This window comes from Coregonus clupeaformis, chromosome 10 (genome assembly GCF_020615455.1).
Source record: "Coregonus clupeaformis isolate EN_2021a chromosome 10, ASM2061545v1, whole genome shotgun sequence".
In the NCBI taxonomy this organism is placed as follows: Eukaryota; Metazoa; Chordata; class Actinopteri; order Salmoniformes; family Salmonidae; genus Coregonus; species Coregonus clupeaformis.
This window is the reverse complement of record NC_059201.1, coordinates 30,266,552-30,289,009: the sequence shown is the minus strand read 5'-3', so window position 1 is coordinate 30,289,009 and position 22,458 is coordinate 30,266,552. Positions and strand designations below refer to the sequence as shown.

The 22,458-nt window shown below is 46.6% G+C and overlaps 1 protein-coding gene across 2 annotated transcripts in view; it reads left to right on the top strand.

Moving 5' to 3' along the window:
* Positions 1–22,458, top strand: part of cdh4 (cadherin 4, type 1, R-cadherin (retinal)) — a 369,197-nt gene that overhangs the window by 146,592 nt on the left and 200,147 nt on the right. For both annotated transcript variants that reach the window (XM_041887710.2, XM_041887708.2), the window contains exon 3: positions 22,242–22,265. In XM_041887710.2, coding sequence (XP_041743644.2) covers positions 22,242–22,265 — 24 coding nt within the window. The remainder of the gene's footprint in view (positions 1–22,241; positions 22,266–22,458) is intronic.

Genomic DNA, 22,458 nt, shown 5'->3' with positions numbered 1-22,458 from the left:
AAGGAGAAAGCCCCATGCACTTCTCAGAACACCATTAGGCTGCAGAGCAGAGCAGTCAGAGTGGTGTGGCCCAGGCCTAGCACCAGAGTGTGAATTACAGGAGGTCTCAGACACCCTGAATGAGACATGAGACCACTAAATGCAACAAAGTCAAATTTTAACCATTCTCCTTTTTGTTTAACATGCTATTTTCACTGCTACAGTGGTAAATATTAAAATAAAAGCTTATTCCAAATTAAATGAACACCCCCACCCCTTTGTCATGGTTTAACCCATATTTTCCCATGTGGCTGCACGTCCCGTATCTCAACCCCTTTTCAGGTGTCCCAACTTTTCTTTCTACAAAAAAAGGTAATTTTGTCAGCAAGACACATTAATTAATTCAGGCTACAAGAGTGTAGACCCAATGACAATCTCCAAATGGCATTACACTTTTTTGTGTTTTGTAACAAATGTCTCTTTCCATTCATCAAATGGCGCGAGTGCACATTGCACTGTTGGGATGCTGGAATTATTTTGGAGTGGACGAACATACGCAGTGTGGTGGAAATTACAACATTATGTTATTCACATTACTTTATATTAGAATGCATTCTTCTATTAGTACTTTCATACTCTGTCTGTTCTTTTGAGAGGACTCTCTGAGGCTTAATGCTGACAGTTGATTTACGAAGACTCCATTCCATTTCATGATTAGTGTCTGTGTGAAATGTTGCCCTGTTTGCCAGTGCCAGGCAAACCCTCCCTCCAGTTTATTTCTCCCACATCGCAGATGAATACTGGACTTCATAATTTGAGGGAAGGACCTAGTGTCCTATGTTACATTAGTATTTCTGTATAAACAAGTAGTAAATTACCTAGAGACAGAAACTTGGCGCAATATAAATCTTGCTGTCTGTTGCTTGATATCACAATGTACCTTTGTATAATTCTACACATCTGTTGATTGTCATGAACATTCAGGAGGATGTACTTTGCTATAAAGAGCTGTAACCCGAATCTGCTCGTTGAGCTCTCGGCAGCTTCATTATTGCAATAATTAAATCGATATTAAAGTATGATTGTTTGAAGAAATCTAAAAGTCTCTCTCCTTTGAATCAGAAATATTCCACAACAGCAGGTAGCCAACTTTTTGAAGTAATTTGTTTGACAATAAGATGAAAATATCATGACACTTTCTGTTCATGCCAGATTATAAGATCATATTTTTTTGTATTTCTGAACACACATAGGAGGTCCCCGGAAAATAATACAGACCCCCAGCACAGTGTTTGCATAATCACAACACAACATATTCATTACACAGTTAATAATTCATAAGTGAAATCTTGTTGTTGAATTGCCTCAGAGTTTGGCATGCCTCCAAGAAGGATCCAACCTTTTGAGGAAATATGCACTTTAGATGCACTCATTTTGATTTAATTTAGATTCCACCAAACATGGTTCCAGCTTAACCCAGGTTTATAGTGTTGGCAAATAATACAGAACAAATGGGAATAGAGAGATTGCATGGTGGGAATGAGAAAAAGGAATGAAAGAAAAGCAGGGGAAAAGAGAGAGATAGTGATGATAGCTCACATGCTGTCGGTCGGTGTGACAGGGATGACATCGAAGTTTGGACTCTGTGATCACCATGGAAACTGGAAGAAATTGGCAATGTAATGAGGCAGGGGTCTTTCTGACCTTTCTCCAGACAACAGTGCACAGCGATAAAGATTTCATTCTGAGACAAAATATGTACGTGCCTCCCATCAGAACAGAGCGCTGGAGTGGTGATATTGCTCCTGTACAGGTAATTTGTCATGTGCAGCCCTCTGAGAATTCAAAAGGATGTTCTCCTATCTTATGAGTTTGTCTCCGTTTTATGAATTTGAACTGGCTATCCCTCAGGACCTGTTTAAGATAACATAGTAACATAGTTCTGGGACCAAGCTGGGATTGACTGTGTTTAGTGGCAGGTTTTTATTTGTAGATTTTCATGCTCAACTTAAAAAATGTGAATTTCAGAACAAACAGTGTGAGTTGATGAGGGAAATCCAGCAGCACCACAACAACAACAATGTAGAATGTTTACCACGGCTTTGAACAATCTCTGTTTTCATACTGATCAAAATGGCATTAGCATTACATGTATCACTGCTATCCAAAGATACAGTAGGCTACATATTAAATATGCTTAGTTCTATATTTATGATCATTACCAGCAGCTGTGTGCTGTGTCTGGTGTCATGGTTTTAATAAATGGTCATGTGTGTTGCGGCTGTACAGTTTGTTTGCTGAAGGTGAAAGGGCTGTTTATGTAGTCCATTCAGTTGTGCATCTGAGCTGTTTTTTTTTATTAAAAGCTGGCCCTATCTCTCCCCAACATTCGGAGGTGTGATCACAGCCTGTCACATCAGTTCAGCACAAACATGTTTATTTTTGGCCAAATTCATTTAATGGGCTTTTCAAAACTGATTGAAATTAGAACTGGCACAACTGGTGTAGTGTCGAGAAAACGATGCTAATTATGCTGTGAGAACAAGGAATCCGCTGACACTGTACTTTGATTATAAAGGTTTATTATATCAAAGGATTCCAGCGTCAATTTACAGATATTTGCCGATATCTGGAGAATAACCGGCTCCAATCTCTAATATGTTATTCTCCCCGTCCTATGTCCCAAACCATAGTATATATCCTATGTAACCTGATATGGGTGTTTTCCCCTACAGACCAATCCCAGGACTCCACCTAACAGACTTCCTCTGCTTTAGGGTGCCCCTATAGAACTACTCTCCAGATGCTTCCCTTAAGCTGAGTCAACATCCTCTAAGACCATTTGCAACCATTAGCAAAGTCATAAATTGTCCAGATACCACACTGGCAAATAAGCCCAGGTGTTATTAGATGTGTTGGGCTTTGTTTGCCTTGCTTATTTGGTCCTGCACTTGCTGCTGATGCATATTGCTGTGTGCTGCTAGCACCCATGATGGGGGTGTTCTAAGAAAAATATACACTTTTCTGTCCTAATTGTAATAAATTTATACACCGATCACAAGAAAATATGTTTTTAAATCTGATCTGTGTCAAACTAACTTGAAGGAAAACGTAATTCTCTAAGGAAGCTTATTAATACCAATTCACCATACTTTCAAATCTATAAATATCATGATAAAAAATAACTGAGCGACACATTTATACATTGTGTGCTGTCCTGAATGAGAGACGTGTCTGTCAGTGTGTTTCCCAGGCTCCATCAGTGTAGTTGGATGGTAATAAGACAGGGTTGTATTGAGATTTCACATCCCTTTTCTTTGTTCCTAAGAATATACATCTACAGTGCATTCGGAAAGTATTCAGACCCTTTGACTTTTTCCACATTTTGTTACGTTACAGCCTTATTCTAAAATTGATTAAATCGTTTTTTCCCCCTCACCAATCTCCACACAATACCCCATAATGACAAAGCGAAAACAGGTTTTTATTATTTTTTGCAAATGTATTAAAAACAAACAAAACACGGAAATATCACATTTAAGTAAGTATTCAGACTCTTTACTCAGTACTTTGTTGAAGCACCTTTGACAGCGATTACAGCCTCAAGTCTTCTTGGGTATGATGCTACAAGCTTGGCACACCTGTATTTGGGGAGTTTCTCCAATTCTTCTCTGCAGATCCTTTCAAGCTCAGTCAGATTGGTTGGGGAGCGTCGCAGCACAGCTATTTTCAGGTCTCTCCAGAGATGTTTGATCTGGTTCAAGTCCGGGCTCTGGCTGGGCCACTCAAGGATATCCACAGACTTGTCCCGAAGCCACTCCTGTGCTGTCTTGGCTATGTGCGTAGGGTCGTTGTCCTGTTGGAAGGTGAACCTCAAATCAAATCAAATTGTATTTGTCACATACACGTGCTTAGCAGATGTTATAGTGGGTGTAGCGAAATGCTTGTGCTTCTAGCTCCGACAGTGCAGTAATATCTAACAAGTAATATCTAACAATTTCACAACATATACCCAATACACACAAAACTAGTAAGGAATGGGATTTAAGAATACATGTATGGACAAGCAATCACGTCGGCCATGGAGAAGGAGAGGCCAGATATACACGGCCGTGACTATAATCTAAGAAAAATTTATTGGGAGATAATACGGTCGGCATTTCATTGTGAACAGAAGGACTCGAGTTCCTGTATGTTACTACAATTACACCATGAGTCGTTAATCATGAAACACACACCTCCGCCCTTCTGCTTCCTGGATAGATATGTATTCCTGTCTGCGTGATGAACTGAGAACCCATCTGGCTGGACCGATTCCGAAAGAATATCCCGAGAGAGCCATGTTTCCGTGAAACAGCGTATGTTACAGGCCTTGATGTCTCTCTGGAAAGAAATCCTTGCCCGTAGTTCGTCAAGCTTGTTAACCAGAGACTGAACATTAGCGAGTAGAATACTTGGAAGCGGTGGGTGGTGACCGCTCCGAGTGCCTCTCCTCCGCCGGCGATGTTTTGGGTCAGCCGCTGGAATCAGTTCAGTTGCCCTGGGGAGAGCAAACAAAGGATCTGCTTTGGGAAAGTCGTATTCCTGGTCATAATGCTGGTAAGCTACCGCTGCTCTGATATCCAATAGTTTTTCCCGGCTGTATGTAATGATGCAAAACACTTTGTAGTGTTTTGTTATGTATTATTTTTTACATTATTAGCTCAAAGTTCCTAAGAGCTAGTCGCGAGGCCGCCATCTTCGTCGGCGCTGGCAGTCTGAGTTCCTGAGCGCTCTGGAGCAGGTTTTCATCAAGGATATTGCTGTACTTTGCTCTGTTCATCTTTCTCTGGATCGTTACTAGTCTCCCAGTCCCTGCCGCTGAAAAACATCCCCACAACATGATGCTGCCACCACCATGCTTCACCGTAGGGATGGTGCCAGGTTTCCTCCAGACGTGACGCTTGGCATTCAGGCCAAAGAGTTAAATTTTGGTTTCATCAGACCAGAGAATCTTGTTTCTCATGGTCTGAGAGTCCCTTAGGTGCATTTTGGCAAACTCCAAGAGGGCTGTCATGTGCCTTTTACTTAGGAGTGGCTTCCGTCTGGCCACTCTACCATAAAGGCCTGAATGGTGGAGTGCTGCAGAAATTGTTGTCCTTCTGGAAGGTTCTCCCATCTCCACAGAGGAACTCTGGAGCTCTGTCAGAGTGACCATCGGGTTCTTGGTCACCTCCCTGACCAATGCGCTTCTCCCCCGATTGCTCAGTTTGGCCGGGCGGCCAGCTCTAGGAAGAGTCTTGGTGGTTCCAAACTTCTTCCATTTAAGAATGATGGAGGCCACTGTGTTCTTGGGGACCTTCAATGCTGCAGAAATGTTTTGGTATCCTTCCCCATATCTGTGCCTCGACACAATCCTGTCTCAGAGCTCTACGGACAATTCCTTCAACCTCATGGCTTGGTTTTTGCTCTGACATGCACTGTCAACTGTGGGACCTATATAGACAGGTGTGTGCCTTTCCAAATCACGTCCAATCAATTGAATTTACCACAGGTGGACTCCAATCAAGTTGTAGAAACATCTCAAGGATGATCAACAGAAACAGGATGCACCTGAGCTCAATTTCGAGTTTCATAGCAAAGGTATTTCGGTTTTTTATTTTTAATAAATTTGTTTAAAAACCTGTTTTCACTTCGTCATTATGGGGTATTGTGTGTAGATTGATGAGCAAATTGTTTTATTTATTACGTTTTAGAATAAGGCTGTAACATAACACAATGTGGAAAAAGTCAAGGGGTCTGAATACTTTCTGAATGCACTGTATTTAAGTCACAGATGGTGCTTTTATGGAAACCTCTTCACAGGGGTTATCCAAACAGATCTCACTATATTATGTGCAGAATCACCATCTGCTTATTACCCAGGCTTTACTAGATGTAATTGTATCGTTGTTTATTGTTTTCCTTGTTTGAGTCAATTGTCATCTTATAAACCTGTAAATCAGAGCATATGAAACATTTCAGACCAAGAGGGAGAGAAGCCTCATACAATATAGAGAACACTGGAGATAGAGAGAGAGGGGGAGAGAGCTACTGTAGTGACAGGGAAAGTGGGAGATGAGGGGGAGAGGGATGGAGAGTGAGACAGACAGGGGTAGCCAAAGTGTTTTTTCCCAGAGCAATGACACTCACTTAACAGCCACAAGTGCCCTCCCCTTTCAGCCAGGTGATGTCCTTGGACTGACACTCTCCTAGCTGTCCACCACCCCCTCTCCACTCTTCTCCTCTCCCCTATTTTCTTCAGATCTCATTGTTCCTGTATTTTAGGGATACTTGTGTACTCCAAACAAACACCTCCATTATGGAATGGAAGATGGTGCCGACAGACATGGCAGCTCTGCTTCTAGCTCCTAAGCAACTTTGCAGTATTTTGTTTTTTTGTGTGTGTTATTTCTTACATTATTAGCCCAGAACGTTTTTTGTGTTATTACATACAGCCGGAAATAACTTTTGGATGTTAGTTAACTCACCAGCGTTACGACCAAAAATACAACTTTCCCGAATTGGATCCTTTGTTCGTACCCCCCAGCCCAGGTCAATTGAACTTATCCCAGAGGATGCTCCAAGACACCGCCGGCAGAGAAGAGGTATTCAGAGTGGACTTCCAGTCCGACTCAGGAGGCGTGCACACCATCCACCGCTTCTGAGTATATTACTCGCTAATGTTAAGTCAGTTGGTAGAGCATGTCGCTTGCAACGCCAGGGTTGTGGGTTCGTTTCCCACGGGGGGCCAGTATGAGAAAAATGTATGCACTCACTAACTGTAAGTCACTCTGGATAAGAGTGTCTGCTAAATGACTAAAATGTAAAACGTAAGTCCATGGACAATAAAGTAGACGAGCTCAGGGTGAGGATCTCCTTCCAGAGAGACATCAGGGACTGTAACATACTCTGTTTCACGGAATCATGGCCCTCTCCGGATATATTGTCCCCGTCCATACAGCCAGCTGGTCAGTACATCACGCAGACAGGAATAAAAGCAGTGGTGTATGTTTCATGATTAACTACTCATTGTGTGATTGTGATAATGTAGAGGAACTCAAGTCCTTTTGTTCACCCGACCTAGAATACCTCACAATCAAATGCGGATCGTATTACCTCCCAAGAGAATTATTTTCGGTTATAGTCACAGCCGTGTATATTCCCCCTCAAGCCGATACCACGATGGCCCTCAAGGAACTACACTGGACTTGCACTGCAAACTGGAAACCACATATCTTGAGGCCGCATTTATTGTAGCTGGAGAATTTAACAAAGCAAATTTGAGGAAAACGCTACCAAAGTTCCATCAACACATTGCCTGTAGTATTTGCGCATCAAAAACTCTCTACCATTGTTACTCCCCCTTCCGGGATGGCTACAAGGCCCTCCCCCACCCTCCTTTCAGCAAATCAGATCACGACTCCATCCTGCTCCTTCCTTCCTATAGGCATAAATGCAAACAGGAAGTACCCGTGCTAAGGTCTATTCAAAGCTGGTCTGACCAATCGGAATACATACTTCAAGATTGTTTTGATCACGCAGACTGGGATATGTTCTGGGTTGCCTCTGAGAATAACATTGACGTATACACAGACACAGTGACTGAGTTCATCAGGAAGTGTATAGGGGATGTTGTTCCCACTGTGACTATTAAAACCTACCCAAACAAAAAAACGTGGATAGATGGCAGCATTCGTGCAAAACTGAAAGCGCGAACCATCACATTTAATCACGGCAATGTGACTGGGAATATGGTCAAATACAAACAGTGTAGTTATTCCCTCCGTAAGGCAATCAAACAGGCAAAACGTCAGTACAGAGACAAAGTGGAGTCGCAATTCAACAGCTCAGACATGAGACGGATTACAAAGGGAAATCCAGCCACGTCGCGGACACCGACGTCTTACTCCTGGACAAGCTAAACACCTTCTTCGCCCGCTTTGAGGATAACACAGTGCCAAGACGCAGCCCGCTCCCACTGTGGGCTTTCGTTCTCCATGGCCGGCGTGAGTAAGACATTTAAGCGTGTTAACCCTCGCAAGGCTGCCGGGCCAAGATGGCATCCCTAGCCGCGTCCTCAGAGTATGCGCAGACTAGCTGGCTGGAGTGTTTACGGACACATTCAATCTCTCCCTACCCCAGTATGTTGTCCCCACTTGCTTCAAGATGTCCACCATTGCTCCTGTACCCAATAAAGCAAAGGTAATTGAACTAAATGACTATCGCCCCGTAGCACTCATTTCTGTCATCATGAAGTGCTTTGATAGGCTAGTTAAGGATCATATCACCTCCACCTTACATGACACCCTAGACCAGGGTTCTTCAATCCTGGTCCTGGAGGGCCGAAACACCTCTGTTTTTCATCCTCTCCTTCTAATCAGGGGCTAATTCAGACCTGGGAAAACCAGGTGAGTGCAATTAACTACCAGGTAGAAATAAAAAACAGAAGTGTTTCGGCCCTCCAGGACCAGGATTGAAGAACCCTGCCCTAGACCCACTTCAATTTGAATACCACCCCAATAGATCCACAGACAATGCAATCGCCATTGCACTGCACACTGCCATATCCCATCTGGACAAGAGGAATACCTATGTAAGAATGTTGTTCATTGACTATAGCTCAGCCTTCAACACCATAATACCCTCCAAGCTAATCATTAAGCTCAGGGCCCTGGGTCTGAACCCCGCCCTATGCAACTCGGTCCTGGACTTCCTGACGGGCCACCCCCAGGTGGTAAAGGTAGGAAACAACACCTCCACTACGCTGATCCTCAACACAGGGGTCCCACAAGGGTGCGTGCTCAGCCCCCTCCTGTACTCCCTGTTCACCCATAACTACGTGGCCACGCGCGCCTCCAACTCAATCATCAAGTTTGCAGACGACATCTTCACTCACACAGACATCTGCACGTAGTCAGTGGTGGATAGTTCTCTTAGCCAACATCAAAGTATTGCCACAAGAAGAAATATCAGTACATTTTTTACATTATCTCTACATGCATGGGTTATTTTTAGTAGTGATTGGCTTCTATGTCAATGTATCACTGATGAGTCACAGACGAGCACCCTTTCAGTTAAATATACTGACTGTGAAACTTCTATCTACATGACAAAATCCCATCAGCTAACTGTACAGTGTCTTCTAGACACACTTCCATGCTAATGGACCCGGAGAGATTGATAAAATAGCATGGCAGGTTAGATCAGCCCCAGTGGAGGGGTGAATTCCCATGAATGGACACCTGGGGGATTAATGGCAGCCCTTAGCTCCTCTAATAGACTCATGGTGGATGGATATTACTACTCTGCTGCTGAGATTAGTCCCTGGTGGTTTGACACAGTACTCGTTTGCTGGTTTTGAATGGAGCCCATGGGGAGTAGGAGAGCACTCCTGTTCAGACCTGGAGTAGACCTGTGCTGTTGAGACTGTCTTTGTTGTCACTGTGGTCTTTGTGGGGAAAGCTGCACCCAGTGGGCTGAAAAAGGGATAGGGACTAGGATCTGCTGACACGGTGCAAATAGGAAGAGACTGCCAGCCTGATGCAAAACATCTCAGGCATAGAGATGCTTTTCTCCTCTCCTACACCTTGCTACTGCTATTTTCCCTCTATTTCACTCTCTCCCTATCTCTCTCTCTCAATCACACACCCATACATATACACATGCCTGCCACATGCACGCCGCACGGACGTGCGCACACACACAGACACACACATATACATTCTGAGTGATTGATCAGGTCTGCCTCACCCTGGCTTTGGCCTTGTTTATCTGAAGAGGAAGTGTGGAGGAGAGACTGTGGAGTATTCTCTCAGATGGAGAGAGGATGGGATGAGTTTGCTCCCTCACTGTCTACTAGACATCCCTCTGCCTCCTCCCTCTCTACCTCCCTCCATCCCTGCCTGTTCTTCTCTCTGCCTCACTCTGTCCCTCCCTGCCTGTGGTGTGACCAGGGGACCTCTCTCCTCCCTCCTTTTACCCCTCCACCAGCTATAATGACAGACATCTATTTAATACGAGCTGGTGGGAAATGAGATTAGAGTGTGGAGAATGAGAGGAAGTGAGAGAGGAAAATGGAGAGAGAGAGAGAGAGAGAGAGAGAGAGAGAGAGAGAGAGAGAGAGAGACAGAGAGGAAAATGGAGAGCAAGACAAAGACAGAGTGAGAGAGAAAAAGAGAGTGAGAAAGAGAGGAAAATATAGTAAGAGAAAGAGCAAATGGAGAAATAGAGAGAGAGAGCAACACACAAAGAGAGACGGTTTCCCTGAGCCTGAGGCTGTGCAGTAGTATCATAGAGAGGAAGTGTTTTAGACTCACAACGTCACTGAGTCATCATCACTGTCATCATCATCATCACCACCAACACCACAGCTAATGACAGCGAGTCTGAACGAGATGATTCTGACGATGATATGAACAAGATGTCATCTAGTAGGCTAACTGTTTGAATGATATACTCCTCATTACGGTGTCTCTGCTAAAGGAGAGTGTTTACCAAGTAGGGATGGGCACCGTTAATCGAATACCCGGATATCCGAACAATTAAAAAGCTTTGTCTAAATTATATTAAACAATGTTACATTGTTACACACAAGGATATACTATGACATTTTAAATGCTTAATTTAATAAAACAACAAACTTTAGAATATAGTGTTTACGTACAGCGCATTGAGCTACTGCTGCTTCAGACGTCACGTGGCTTTGACAGTCATTGTTTACAGTTGCACACTTTAAATGTAGCCTATAGTTCTGAGGACGCACAAAGTAATTGCTTTATTTTGAAGCTCATTTTCTCTCTCATGGGCTATGGGTTTTGGGTTGCATTTTACATGAAAAGGCAGTTTACTATCATAGCGCGGTTGCCCTCCCGTCAGCCCTGACAATTGTATGCTATTTACCCCACTTCAAATAGTGATTAGCCTACAGGCGCGCACCAACGGAGGGTCCTCAAGACCTCACCATGGCCACTGGAGGATATTGTGGGATGGGGGACCTGTCGACAGGGTTATTTTTTTGTCAGGGTGTGCTGTAGCACCCTCAGCACCCCTACTTCCCGTGGCAATGGACTTGACACAAATCAATTTAAAACACAAATCAGAAACTTTTTGAAACAGAATCAGTTCTATGATGGCTGTTAGCCTAGGCTACTGCAGAAAGTAGCAATATAGCACCCTGAAAACGACTGTGCACTGTCTGCTGTTGTGGCAGTTTGCGTCATTCCGATTGGTCAAGAGAGTAAAGAAAAATATCCGGATAAAAACATACAATATTATTTGAATAATTTAATAATTTCAAATGTCCATCCTGATTACCAAGCAGAGCAACATGCCTCGGACTGAGCATGCTTGTGTTGTGGGAGAAGCATTGACTCAAATGGGCATTCCACTAGCCCTCCAGTCCTTGTTCTTTGTTGACATCCTCCCTCTGTAGAGTGAGCTGCGATGGGAGACATTGGCCTAGACATATGCTCTCTTTACCTCTCCCTGCTCTCCCCACTCTGCCTTCAGTGATCTGGGACATTTATGGAGGAACACATGGCTGCCTGGAGCCGGAGGGGGAGGCTTGGAGCGCGTGTCTCCCCTCTCCCTGAGCTCCACTTTGGGCTCTCTGCATTTTAACAAAACATCTGGCTTTGTCAGGACCAGTTAATCACAGATGGGACTCTAACACGCTCTGCTCTCTCACTGTGTTTGCTGTGTGTATTAGGGGTGTGATACATCATATCCGATACATCATAGCTATCACTTTAGAGTTGTCTGGACATTTATCTATATGCAAACATGGTAATAAATATGCAAACATAGGCCTAGTCGTCATGAATGGACAAAATGTATGCACATGCATGACCTCATGTCATAATGCACATCCTCAAATATTCTGGGTGTCACAGCTACTCCAATGACAGAGTCCTGTCCCTACTGTCTACTGTAAAATCCTATATAAATGCAATTCAATCCATTGGTGCTGAACCAGTGACATCCAGCAGACATGTCATTGTGTCTCTGTCTCTGAGCCTGAGATTCTCTGGCTTCCTGTCTAAGAGGAAGCACAGCTGGGGAAATCACTGAATCAGCTGCTGATTGGCTCACTGATGGAGACCATTTGGAAGCCAACGTTGCTTTAGGAAATTGAATTACCCTCACAATCTGTTGGCTTCTTTTTTTCTCTCCACAACAGCTTATGTAACGAAGAGATGGAGAGATGGTATTGGTATTTTTGGGGTATTTTATTAGGATCCCCATTAGCTGTTGCTTAAGCCGCAGCTACTCTTCCTGGGGTTCACACAGAACAGTTTGTTTGTTTGTTTGTTTGTTTGTGTGTGTGTGTGTGTGTGTGTGTGTGTGTGTGTGTGCACGCATGTTTGTTTCCATTGCAAACAATTCATATTTTTTTAGACATAACCATGTTTAACTTTTTAGGTTCACAGTGAGGCATATACTGTTATTACTCGTTTTCTATCTGTTTTGTGGCCAGCCAGTCTGTCAGAGAAACATTACCACCTGTGATGCTGCGGCAGCATGGGTACCTTGATAGGACATTGTAAAAGAGCTGTTGAACTCTGGTGCATGGACGTGATTATTTTGGGAGTTCTGTTTATCGCTGTGGCCCCCTGAAGAGCCCTATTATCTTTGTTGTGAAATATTGTAAACAGAGCACAGGCAAGGTTCCACCACTGTGCTCACAGCAGCCTCCATACTCTGGTGACTGACAGCATAGGAGATGGAGAGAGAGAGAACAAGAACAGAGGTGGGAAGAGAAAAACAGAGAGAGAGTGAGAGAGTGTGAGAGAGAGAGAGAGAGAGAGAGAGAGAGAGAGAGAGAGAGAGAGAGAGAGAGAGAGAGAGAGAGAGAGAGAGATGACAAGACCATCCCTCTCCAGCTTCAACAGCCTAGGAGTTTATTCCACAGTAACGATGGATTCTGTTTCAGAGATCACTCAGTACATATCCCATCATCAGAGAGGTTTAGAATGGCTCGCTCAGAGATTACTCATTACATAACCCATCATCAGAGAGGTTTAGAATGGCTCGCTCAGAGATTACTCATTACATAACCCATCATCAGAGAGGTTTAGAATGGCTAGATTACATGTCGGGTGCTGAGTACATATTGTAAACACATCTCCACATCAACAACCACACATCAACACATTTAGGCCTGTTGTTTCCTATCTAAGAGGTCTTCACTGTACTTGACAGCCCTGATTAGCTTCTCTAGGGCCTTATTACCATATTAGAACTCATGTAAATGTTTCACCTCATTGTGATTTTATTCAGTACAATAATTAAACTAAATAAACATACAGTGCTCTACAATAAGGCTTTTATTTTCTGTATTAATCAGACAACTCATTAGGCAGTAATGAGCTGACTCTTTTGTTGCTCTTCTTGTTTGGGGGGAAGTTGGGAGCATGGGGACTGAACACACACATGCACGCACACACACGCACGAACGCACGCTCTCCTATAGTCCCACTCCAATTATGGCAGCATCTCACCCGGGAAGGAGCCCACTTACCCAGCATTCACTTTATGAATAATTGATTGTTTGTAAATACACTTTTGGTCTCTGATTAATTGTTTTCTAGACATATTCATTTGCTAAATAGGATTAGATTTTTAAATGTATTATTTATTAGCTGAACACTCTCTGGCAATTAGGCAACAAGGGTCATTGTCAAATCCAGATTTGTTATGCATGATTCAGATTCAGAAAACTTTAAATGTCCTCAATGACGCGAATTCGTTTTGCAGCAATCACAATACATACAGACAGAAACAACAACATCAAAATAGATATTTACAAGCAAGTAGGCTGGATAAGTGCAATTTCATAATAAAAATGCCAGGAATAGGCTACATGTACATGTTAAAGTGCACTTGCTAAAGTGGAATTAGTCCAACATTTTATTTAATTGTAGTATTGCATTCAGAATACAAAAGTAGATGAGGAAATGAGGACACACACACTACTACAACACACACACACACTACTACAACACACACACACACACACACACACTACCGTTCAAAAGTTTGGGGTCACTTAGAAATATCCTTGTTTTCCATGAAAACATACATGAAATGAGTTTGAATAGGAAATATAGCAAAATGAATAGGAAATGTAGTCATTGACAAGGTTAGAAATAATGATTTTTAATTGAAATAATAATTGTGTCCTTCAGACTTTGCTTTCGTCAAAGAATCCTCCATTTGCAGCATTTACAGCCTTGCAGAACTTTGGCATTCTAGTTGTCAATTTGTTGAGGTAATCTGAAGAGATTTCACCCCATGCTTCCTGAAGCACCTCCCACAAATTGGATTGGCTTGATGGGCACTTCTTATGTACCATATGGTCAAGCTGCTCCCACAACAGCTCAATAGGGTTGAGATCCGGTGACTATGCTGGCCACTCCATTATAGACAGAATACCAGCTGACTGCTTCTTCCCTAAATAGTTATTGCATAGTTTGGAGCTGTGCTTTGGGTCATTGTCCTGTTGTAGGAGGAAATTGGCTCCAATCAAGCGCTGTCCACAGGGTATGGCATGGCGTTGCAAAATGGAGTGATAGCCTTCCTTCTTCAAGATCCCTTTTACCCTGTACAAATCTCCCACTTTACCACCACCAAAGCACCCCCAGACCATCACATTGCCTCCACCATGCTTGACAGATGGCATCAAGCACTCCTCTAGCATCTTTTCATTTGGTCTGCGTCTCACAAATTGTCTTCTTTGTGATCCGAACACCTCAAACTTTGATTCGTATGTCCATAACACTTTTTTCCAATCTTCCCCTGTCCAGTGTCTGTGTTCTTTTGCCCATCTTAAACTTTTTTTTTTATTGGCCAGTCTGAGATATGGCTTTTTCTTTGCAACTCTGCCTAGAAGGTCAGCATCCCGGAGTCGCCTCTTCACTGTTGACGTTGAGACTGGTGTTTTGCGGGTACTATTTAATGAAGCTGCCAGTTGAGGACCTGTGAGGCGTCTGTTTCTCAAACTAGACACTAATGTATTTGTCCTCTTGCTCAGTTGTGCACCTGGGCCTCCCACTCCTCTTTCTATTCTGGTTAGAGCCAGTTTGCGCTGTTCTGTGAAGGGAGTAGTATACAGCGTTGTACGAGATCTTCAGTTTCTTGGCAATTTCTCGCATGAAATAGCCTTAATTTCTCAGAACAAGAATAGACTGACGAGTTTCAGAAGAAAGTTCTTTGTTTCTGGCCATTTTGAGCCTGTAATCGAACCCACAATTGCTGATGCTCCAGATACTCAACTAGTCTCCTACAAGGCCATTTTTAGTGCTTCTTTAATCAGCACAACAGTTTTCAGCTGTGCTAACATAATTGCAAAAGTGTTTTCTAATGATCAATTAGCCTTTTAAAATCATAAACTTGGATTAGCAAACACAACGTGCCATTGGAACACAGGACTGATGGTTGCTGATAATGGGCCTCTGTACGCCTATGTAGATATTCCCTTAAAAATCTGCCGTTTCCAGCTACAGTAGCCGTTTACAACATTAACAATGTCTACACTGTACTTCTGATCAATTTTATGTTATTTTAATAGATACTTTTTTTTGCTTTTCTTTCGAAAACAAGTGACTCCAAACTTTTGAACGGTAGTGTATGCACTCTCTCTCTCTCACACACACACACACACACACACACACACACACACACACACACACACACACACACACACACACACACACACACACACACACACACACAGACTACTACAACACACACATATGCACTCCCTCTCACACACGCACGCACACACAAGCACTGACACAGGGCATCAGGTGGTAGCTCCCATCTGCTGTATGGTGTGTGGAGACTTACACTGAAGCAGACTACCTGTTAGCTTCTGTGTCAGTGAGATGTCAATCAAGCTTTCAAGTAAGCTACAGCAGAACAGAGTTTCTCACTCTTTAGTGAGAACTGAACGGTGCTTGCATCCTCAGTACACATGTGATATTAATGTCGGACACATTCACTCTGCCCAAGTCTCTGGGCAGCCATCAACCTCTCTGACCAGCCACATACAGACAGGAAATCACACAGCAAATTTGGATGTAATCCTGGGCTTTCAGAGGCACAAAGGTATGTTTCTCTAATTGATGGAGGAAATGAATAGCTGTGACCTTTTTGATGCATGATGATGAGGGGACAGAACTATTGGCTGCCAGTCTGCAGCCCATAGAAAGCCCTGTGGTAAATGTCAATGCTCAATATATTAACTGCCAAATCAACCCTTCACACACTGTTAAAGGATCTATAATGTTCCAGTCTAGAACCTGTTAATAGGCTGTGGAAGAGGGCCCAGCCCCTCAGTGGGAGGCTTGAATACAAGACAGGCAGCCCTGTCTCACCCTGGGAGACTGGGAGCAGGACAGTCAGCTTTAGTCTTCTCAAGGGGACGGCTACAAGGCCTACAGAGGAGAGAGAGCGGCGCTAGGTTGCTGTGGGTATGCCAAATGAGGCTGCCTGCCAATTTGTGGGGATACTGGCAAGTACAGCGCAGGCTAAATCCTTTACAGAGGGAGATGAATTATTGAAAAGAAGCTCTGAGTTGTGTAGGGGGTGGATAGAGATGCCTATGCATGCACTAGAAGAGAGAGGCGGTACGCATAACAAAATGCTTAGGGCCTAGAAATCGATGGGTTTGTAGTTTGTTTGGATGTTTTTTGGTTCTACAAAAATACTCTTTACTTGGTTGTACAAAATACACAAGTTTATATACACATATGTTTCACAAGTTGCTCAGTTCCCCCCCAAAAGATATGTTTTTTATCAAAACTGTGCTTATCTTTTCCTACTAGCACTGACTTTGCTGATAATTTCTTTATTGACGAAAAATGTACTTACTACGACTGTGATATGTGGTTGTCCCACCTAGCTATCTTAAGATGAATGCACTAATTGTAAGTTGCTATGGATAAGAGCGTCTGCTAAATTACTAAAATGTTGTGTCACGCCCTGACGTATGGAACTCTTGTATGTTGAGTCAGGGTGTGGAAATCTATGTGATGTATTCTATGTTTAGGATCTAGGTATTGTGGTTCTATGTTTGGCCGGGTGTGATTCCCTCAGAGACAGCTGTCGCTCGTTGTCTCTGATTGGGAATCATACTTAAGTAGCCTGTTTGCCTACCTTTGTTGTGGGATCTTGTTCCGTGTGTAGGCTTGTATTGTGTATAGCCTTGGACGTCACATTACGTTGGTTTGTCGTGAGTGTTTATTTGTTAATAAACATGTTTGCATACCACGCTGCACCTTGGTCTGACCCATCTCTCAACGATCGTGACAGAAGATCCCACCAAAAACGGACCAAGCAGCGTGCCCAGGAGCAGCAGACACCCTGGACACAGGTGGGGAAGAGTTTTTGGACATGGGAGGAGATTTTGGCAGGAAAAGGACCCTGGGCGAAGGAGGAGGCCCAGGCAGGAGAGGAACACAGAAGGTGTCGGACGAGGAGGAAGCCCGCGAGACAGCCCCAATATAATTTTTTTTGGGGGGGCTAAAAGGGTGGTCGGGGATCGATAGAGAAGAGCCCCGACCACTGCACTCGTGGGGGCTCAAGGAGGAGTCCTCACTGGAGGGCGGCAGGTAGCTTAGTGGGTAAGAGCGTTGTGCCAGTAACCGAAAGGTCGCTGGTTCTAATCCCCGAGCCGACTAGGTGAAAAATCTGTCGATGTGCCCTTAAGCAAGGCACTTATCCCTAATTGCTCGTGTAAGTCGCTCTGGATAAGAGCGTCTGCTAAATGACTAAAATGTAAAATGTAAAAATGGAGGAGGACTGGGTGCGGAGAGTAAAGGACTGGTACAGTGGTAGACCTCCAGCGTCGGTTCCCAGTCCGGTACGCCTCGTGCCTGCTCCTCGCACCAAGCCAGTGGTGCGTGTTCCCAGTCTGGCCCGGCCCATTCCTGCTCCCCGCACCAAGCCAGTGGTGCGTGTTCCCAGTCCAGTACGGCCCGTCCCTGCTCCTCACACCAAACCAGTGGTGCGTGTCGCCAGCCCTGAACGCCCCGTACCTGCTCCCCGCACAAAGCCAGTGGTGCGTGTTCCCAGTCCAGTACGGCCCGTCCCTGCTCCTCGCACCAAACCAGTGGTGCGTGTCGCCAGCCCGGTACGCCCCGTACCTGCTCCCCGCACCAAGCCAGTGGTGCGTGTTCCCCAGTCCAGTACGGCCCGTCCCTGCTCCTCGCACGAAACCAGTGGTGCGTGTCGCCAGCCTGGTACGCCCCGTACCTGCTCCCCGCACCAGGCCAGTGGTGCGTGTCTCCAGTCCGGCCCGGCCCGTGCCTGCACCTCGCACCAAGCCAGTGGTGCGTGTTCCCAGTCTGGCCCGGCCCGTTCCTGCTCCCCGCACCAAGCCAGTGGTGCGTGTTCCCAGTCCAGTACGGCCCGTTCCTGCTCCTCGCAACAAACCAGTGGTGCGTGTCGCCATCCCTGTACGCCCCGTACCTGCTTCCCGCACCAAGCCAGTGGTGCGTGTTCCCAGTCCAGTACGGCCCGTCCTTGCTCCTCGCACCAAACCAGTGGTGCGTGTCGCCAGCCCGGTACGCCCCGTACCTGCTCCCCGCACCAAGCCAGTGGTGCGTGTTCCCAGTCCAGTACGGCCCGTCCCTGCTCCTCGCACCAAACCAGTGGTGCGTGTCGCCAGCCCGGTACGCCCCGTACCTGCTCCCCGCACCAGGCCAGTGGTGCGTGTCTCCAGTCCGGCCTGGCCCGTGCCTGCACCTCGCACCAAGAAGGTGGTGCGTGTTCCCAGTCCGGTATGGCCCGTGCCTGCTCCTCGCACCAAACCAGTGGTGCGTGTCGCCAGCCCTGAACGCCCCGTACCTGCTCCCCGCACAAAGCCAGTGGTGCGTGTTCCCAGTCCAGTACGGCCCGTCCCTGCTCCTCGCACCAAACCAGTGGTGCGTGTCGCCAGCCCGGTACGCCCCGTACCTGCTCCCCGCACCAAGCCAGTGGTGCGTGTTCCCAGTCCAGTACGGCCCGTCCCTGCTCCTCGCACGAAACCAGTGGTGCGTGTCGCCAGCCTGGTACGCCCCGTACCTGCTCCCCGCACCAGGCCAGTGGTGCGTGTCTCCAGTCCGGCCCGGCCCGTGCCTGCACCTCGCACCAAGCCAGTGGTGCGTGTTCCCAGTCTGGCCCGGCCCGTTCCTGCTCCCCGCACCAAGCCAGTGGTGCGTGTTCCCAGTCCAGTACGGCCCGTTCCTGCTCCTCGCAACAAACCAGTGGTGCGTGTCGCCATCCCTGTACGCCCCGTACCTGCTTCCCGCACCAAGCCAGTGGTGCGTGTTCCCAGTCCAGTACGGCCCGTCCTTGCTCCTCGCACCAAACCAGTGGTGCGTGTCGCCAGCCCGGTACGCCCCGTACCTGCTCCCCGCACCAAGCCAGTGGTGTGTGTTCCCAGTCCAGTACGGCCCGTCCCTGCTCCTCGCACCAAACCAGTGGTGCGTGTCGCCAGCCCGGTACGCCCCGTACCTGCTCCCCGCACCAGGCCAGTGGTGCGTGTCTCCAGTCCGGCCTGGCCCGTGCCTGCACCTCGCACCAAGAAGGTGGTGCGTGTTCCCAGTCCGGTATGGCCCGTGCCTGCTCCTCGCACCAGGCCAGTGGTGCGCGTCCCCAGTCCGGCCCGGCCCGTACCTGCTCCTTGCACCAGACCTGTGGTGCGTGTCTCCAATCCGGCCCGTTCCTGCTCCTCGCACCAGACCAGTGGTGTGTGTTCCCAGTCCGGCCCGGCCCATGCCTGCTCCTCGCACCAAGCCAGTGGTGCGTATTCCCAGTCCGGCACGGCCCGTGCCCGTGCCCATTCCACCGGTGCCTGGTCCAGCACCGGTCAGCTGCTCCACTCTGGAGCCAGAGCAGTCCGCTCCACCGGTGCCCAATCCAGCCCCGGTCAGCGGATCCATTCCGGAGCCAGAGCAGTCCGCTCCACCGGTTTCTAGTCCAGCTCCGGTCAGCGGCTCCACTCCGAGCCAGAGTAGTCCGCTCCACCGGTGCCCAATCCAGCCCCGGTCAGCGGATCCATTCCGGAGCCAGAGCAGTCCGCTCCACCGGTTTCTAGTCCAGCTCCGGTCAGCGGCTCCACTCCGGAGCCAGAGTAGTCCGCTCCACCGGTGCCCAATCCAGCCCCGGTCAGCGGATCCATTCCGGAGCCAGAGCAGTCCGCTCCACCGGTTTCTAGTCCAGCTCCGGTCAGCGGCTCCACTCCGGAGCCAGAGTAGTCCGCTCCACCGGTGCCCAATCCAGCCCCGGTCAGCGGATCCATTCCGGAGCCAGAGTAGTCCGCTCCACCGGTTTCTAGTCCAGCTCCGGTCAGCGGCTCCACTCCGGAGCCAGAGCAGTCCGCTCCACCAGTGCCCAATCCATCCCCGGTCAGCGGATCCATTTCGGAGCCAGAGCAGTCCGCTCCACCGGTTTCCAGTCCAGCTCCGGTCTGCGGTTCCACTCCAGAGCCAGAGCAGTCCGCTCCACCGGGGTCCAGTTCAGCTCCGGTCAGCGGCTCCAGTCCAGACCCAGACGTTAGCCCCTCTCCAGGTTCGGGGTCTCCCACACCAGGGTCCAGACAGGGCTTGGTGCATCATGGGAGGAAGGAGAGGGGAAGCATCGCGCCGAGGTCCAGACCAGACCAGGGGCGCAACGGGGAGGCTGAGAGGAAGAGGTTGTCATGCCCGGATCCGGATCCGCCTCCGAGGCGGTAAGCCCACCTGGACCCTACCCTGTTATGTCAGGTTTGTGCGGTCGGAGTCCGCACCTTTGGGGGGGTACAGTCACGCCCTGACATATGGAACTCTTGTATGTTGAGTCAGGGTGTGGAAATCTATGTGATATATTCTATGTTTAGGATCTAGGTATTGTGGTTCTATGTTTGGCCGGGTGTGATTCCCAATCAGAGACAGCTGTCGCTCGTTGTCTCTGATTGGGGATCATACTTAAGTAGCCTGTTTGCCTACCTTTGTTGTGGGATCTTGTTCCGTGTGTAGGCTTGTATTGTGTATAGCCTTGGACGTCACGTTGGTTTGTTTTGTCGTGAGTGTTTATTTGTTAATAAACATGTTCGCATACCACGCCGCACCTTGGTCTGACCCGTCTCTCAACGATCGTGACATGTTGTTAGGATACTAATCTTGTTAATGAATTTCATTATTTGATGCTAACTCTACACCATGCATAAGTCAATAGATGCTCTGAAAAGAATTGTATTTATAAACAGTCTAACAAACAAAGCATATAGAGAGACAGTACAGTACATTATTGGCCATGTTTCCCCCTCAGCTCTCTCTATGACCGCAGACCAAAACAGTGAGGTTATTTGAGAGAGCATGGCAACCTTCGCTCTCTTTGGTGCACTCATGCCAGTCTCAGTTACATTGTGCTACAAAGTATTTTGCTGTGATTAAACAGCAATTTGAGGGTCACATTGGTGAGCAGGGGTGAACTGGCAGGGGGTGTTGTTGTCAGCGCTCCAGACTTCCTGTGACGCCTGACGCTGAAATGAGGTCAATGAATGCAAAACAGCATTCATGGAAATTCTCTCAAATCTGTGTTCAGCGTCTCCGTTCGAGGGCATTGGAGGGGCAGAAGGCACAGAGAGAAACTGTCTAGAACACAAACAGCTGGCTGCTTCTCTCCTCATCCAGCTGGATCTTTAGGTCTTTATTTTTGTCTAAATAAAGACCTAAAGATATACATAAATGTAGCATGGCGTGGAATTCGCTGCGAGAGCAATATTGCATTATAGACATCACAACAACTGCTGTCTGTTCAAGTTGATGCATCTAAGTGCTCAAGGCAATGTAAAGAAAAATGAGAGTAAGGAAAACTGTTCCAGTTGAATTGCAGTGTGTGCAGTACACAACAGACCAGAATGTATGCACATTGAGCTATTTATTTGAAGTGAGTCAATAGCGCCATGTTCTTAAGAGTGTGTGCTTTCTTTTAAGAGAATGACAGTGTGTGGACGTCTTTTTCTTTCCTCATGATAGAAGTGACAGATGTCTGCTCAGCAACTTACTAAGCAGGATGAGTCTTTGTTGGTTCTGGTTTCCATTCTGTGTGATCTGTGATTTGTCTGTTGTTATTGTTTTCCTTAACCACTCTCTATTGTTCAACAATGACATGTTTTGTATGGCAGCTTGAGAGCTAGCATGTTGTGTTCTAATTGTTGTATTCTCTCTCTCCCTCCATCTCGCTCTCTTCTCTCTCCCTCCCCCTCTCCCTGACAGACACCAGCCTGTCGAGAGAACGTGGTAAGTACTGCAGTGGCATGTTTCCCTGATTTAGATACGGCTGATTTGACTGTGCCAGATTGAAGATGTTTTTGTGGATGTGCAAAGAGCTGTTTTCAGATGTTTGTCTCAGGGGGAGTTTGATGCCATGAGCACAGAACATCATTTGCATCAGCAGGAAACCATTTTCCTCTTCATCACATTTCATGTTACC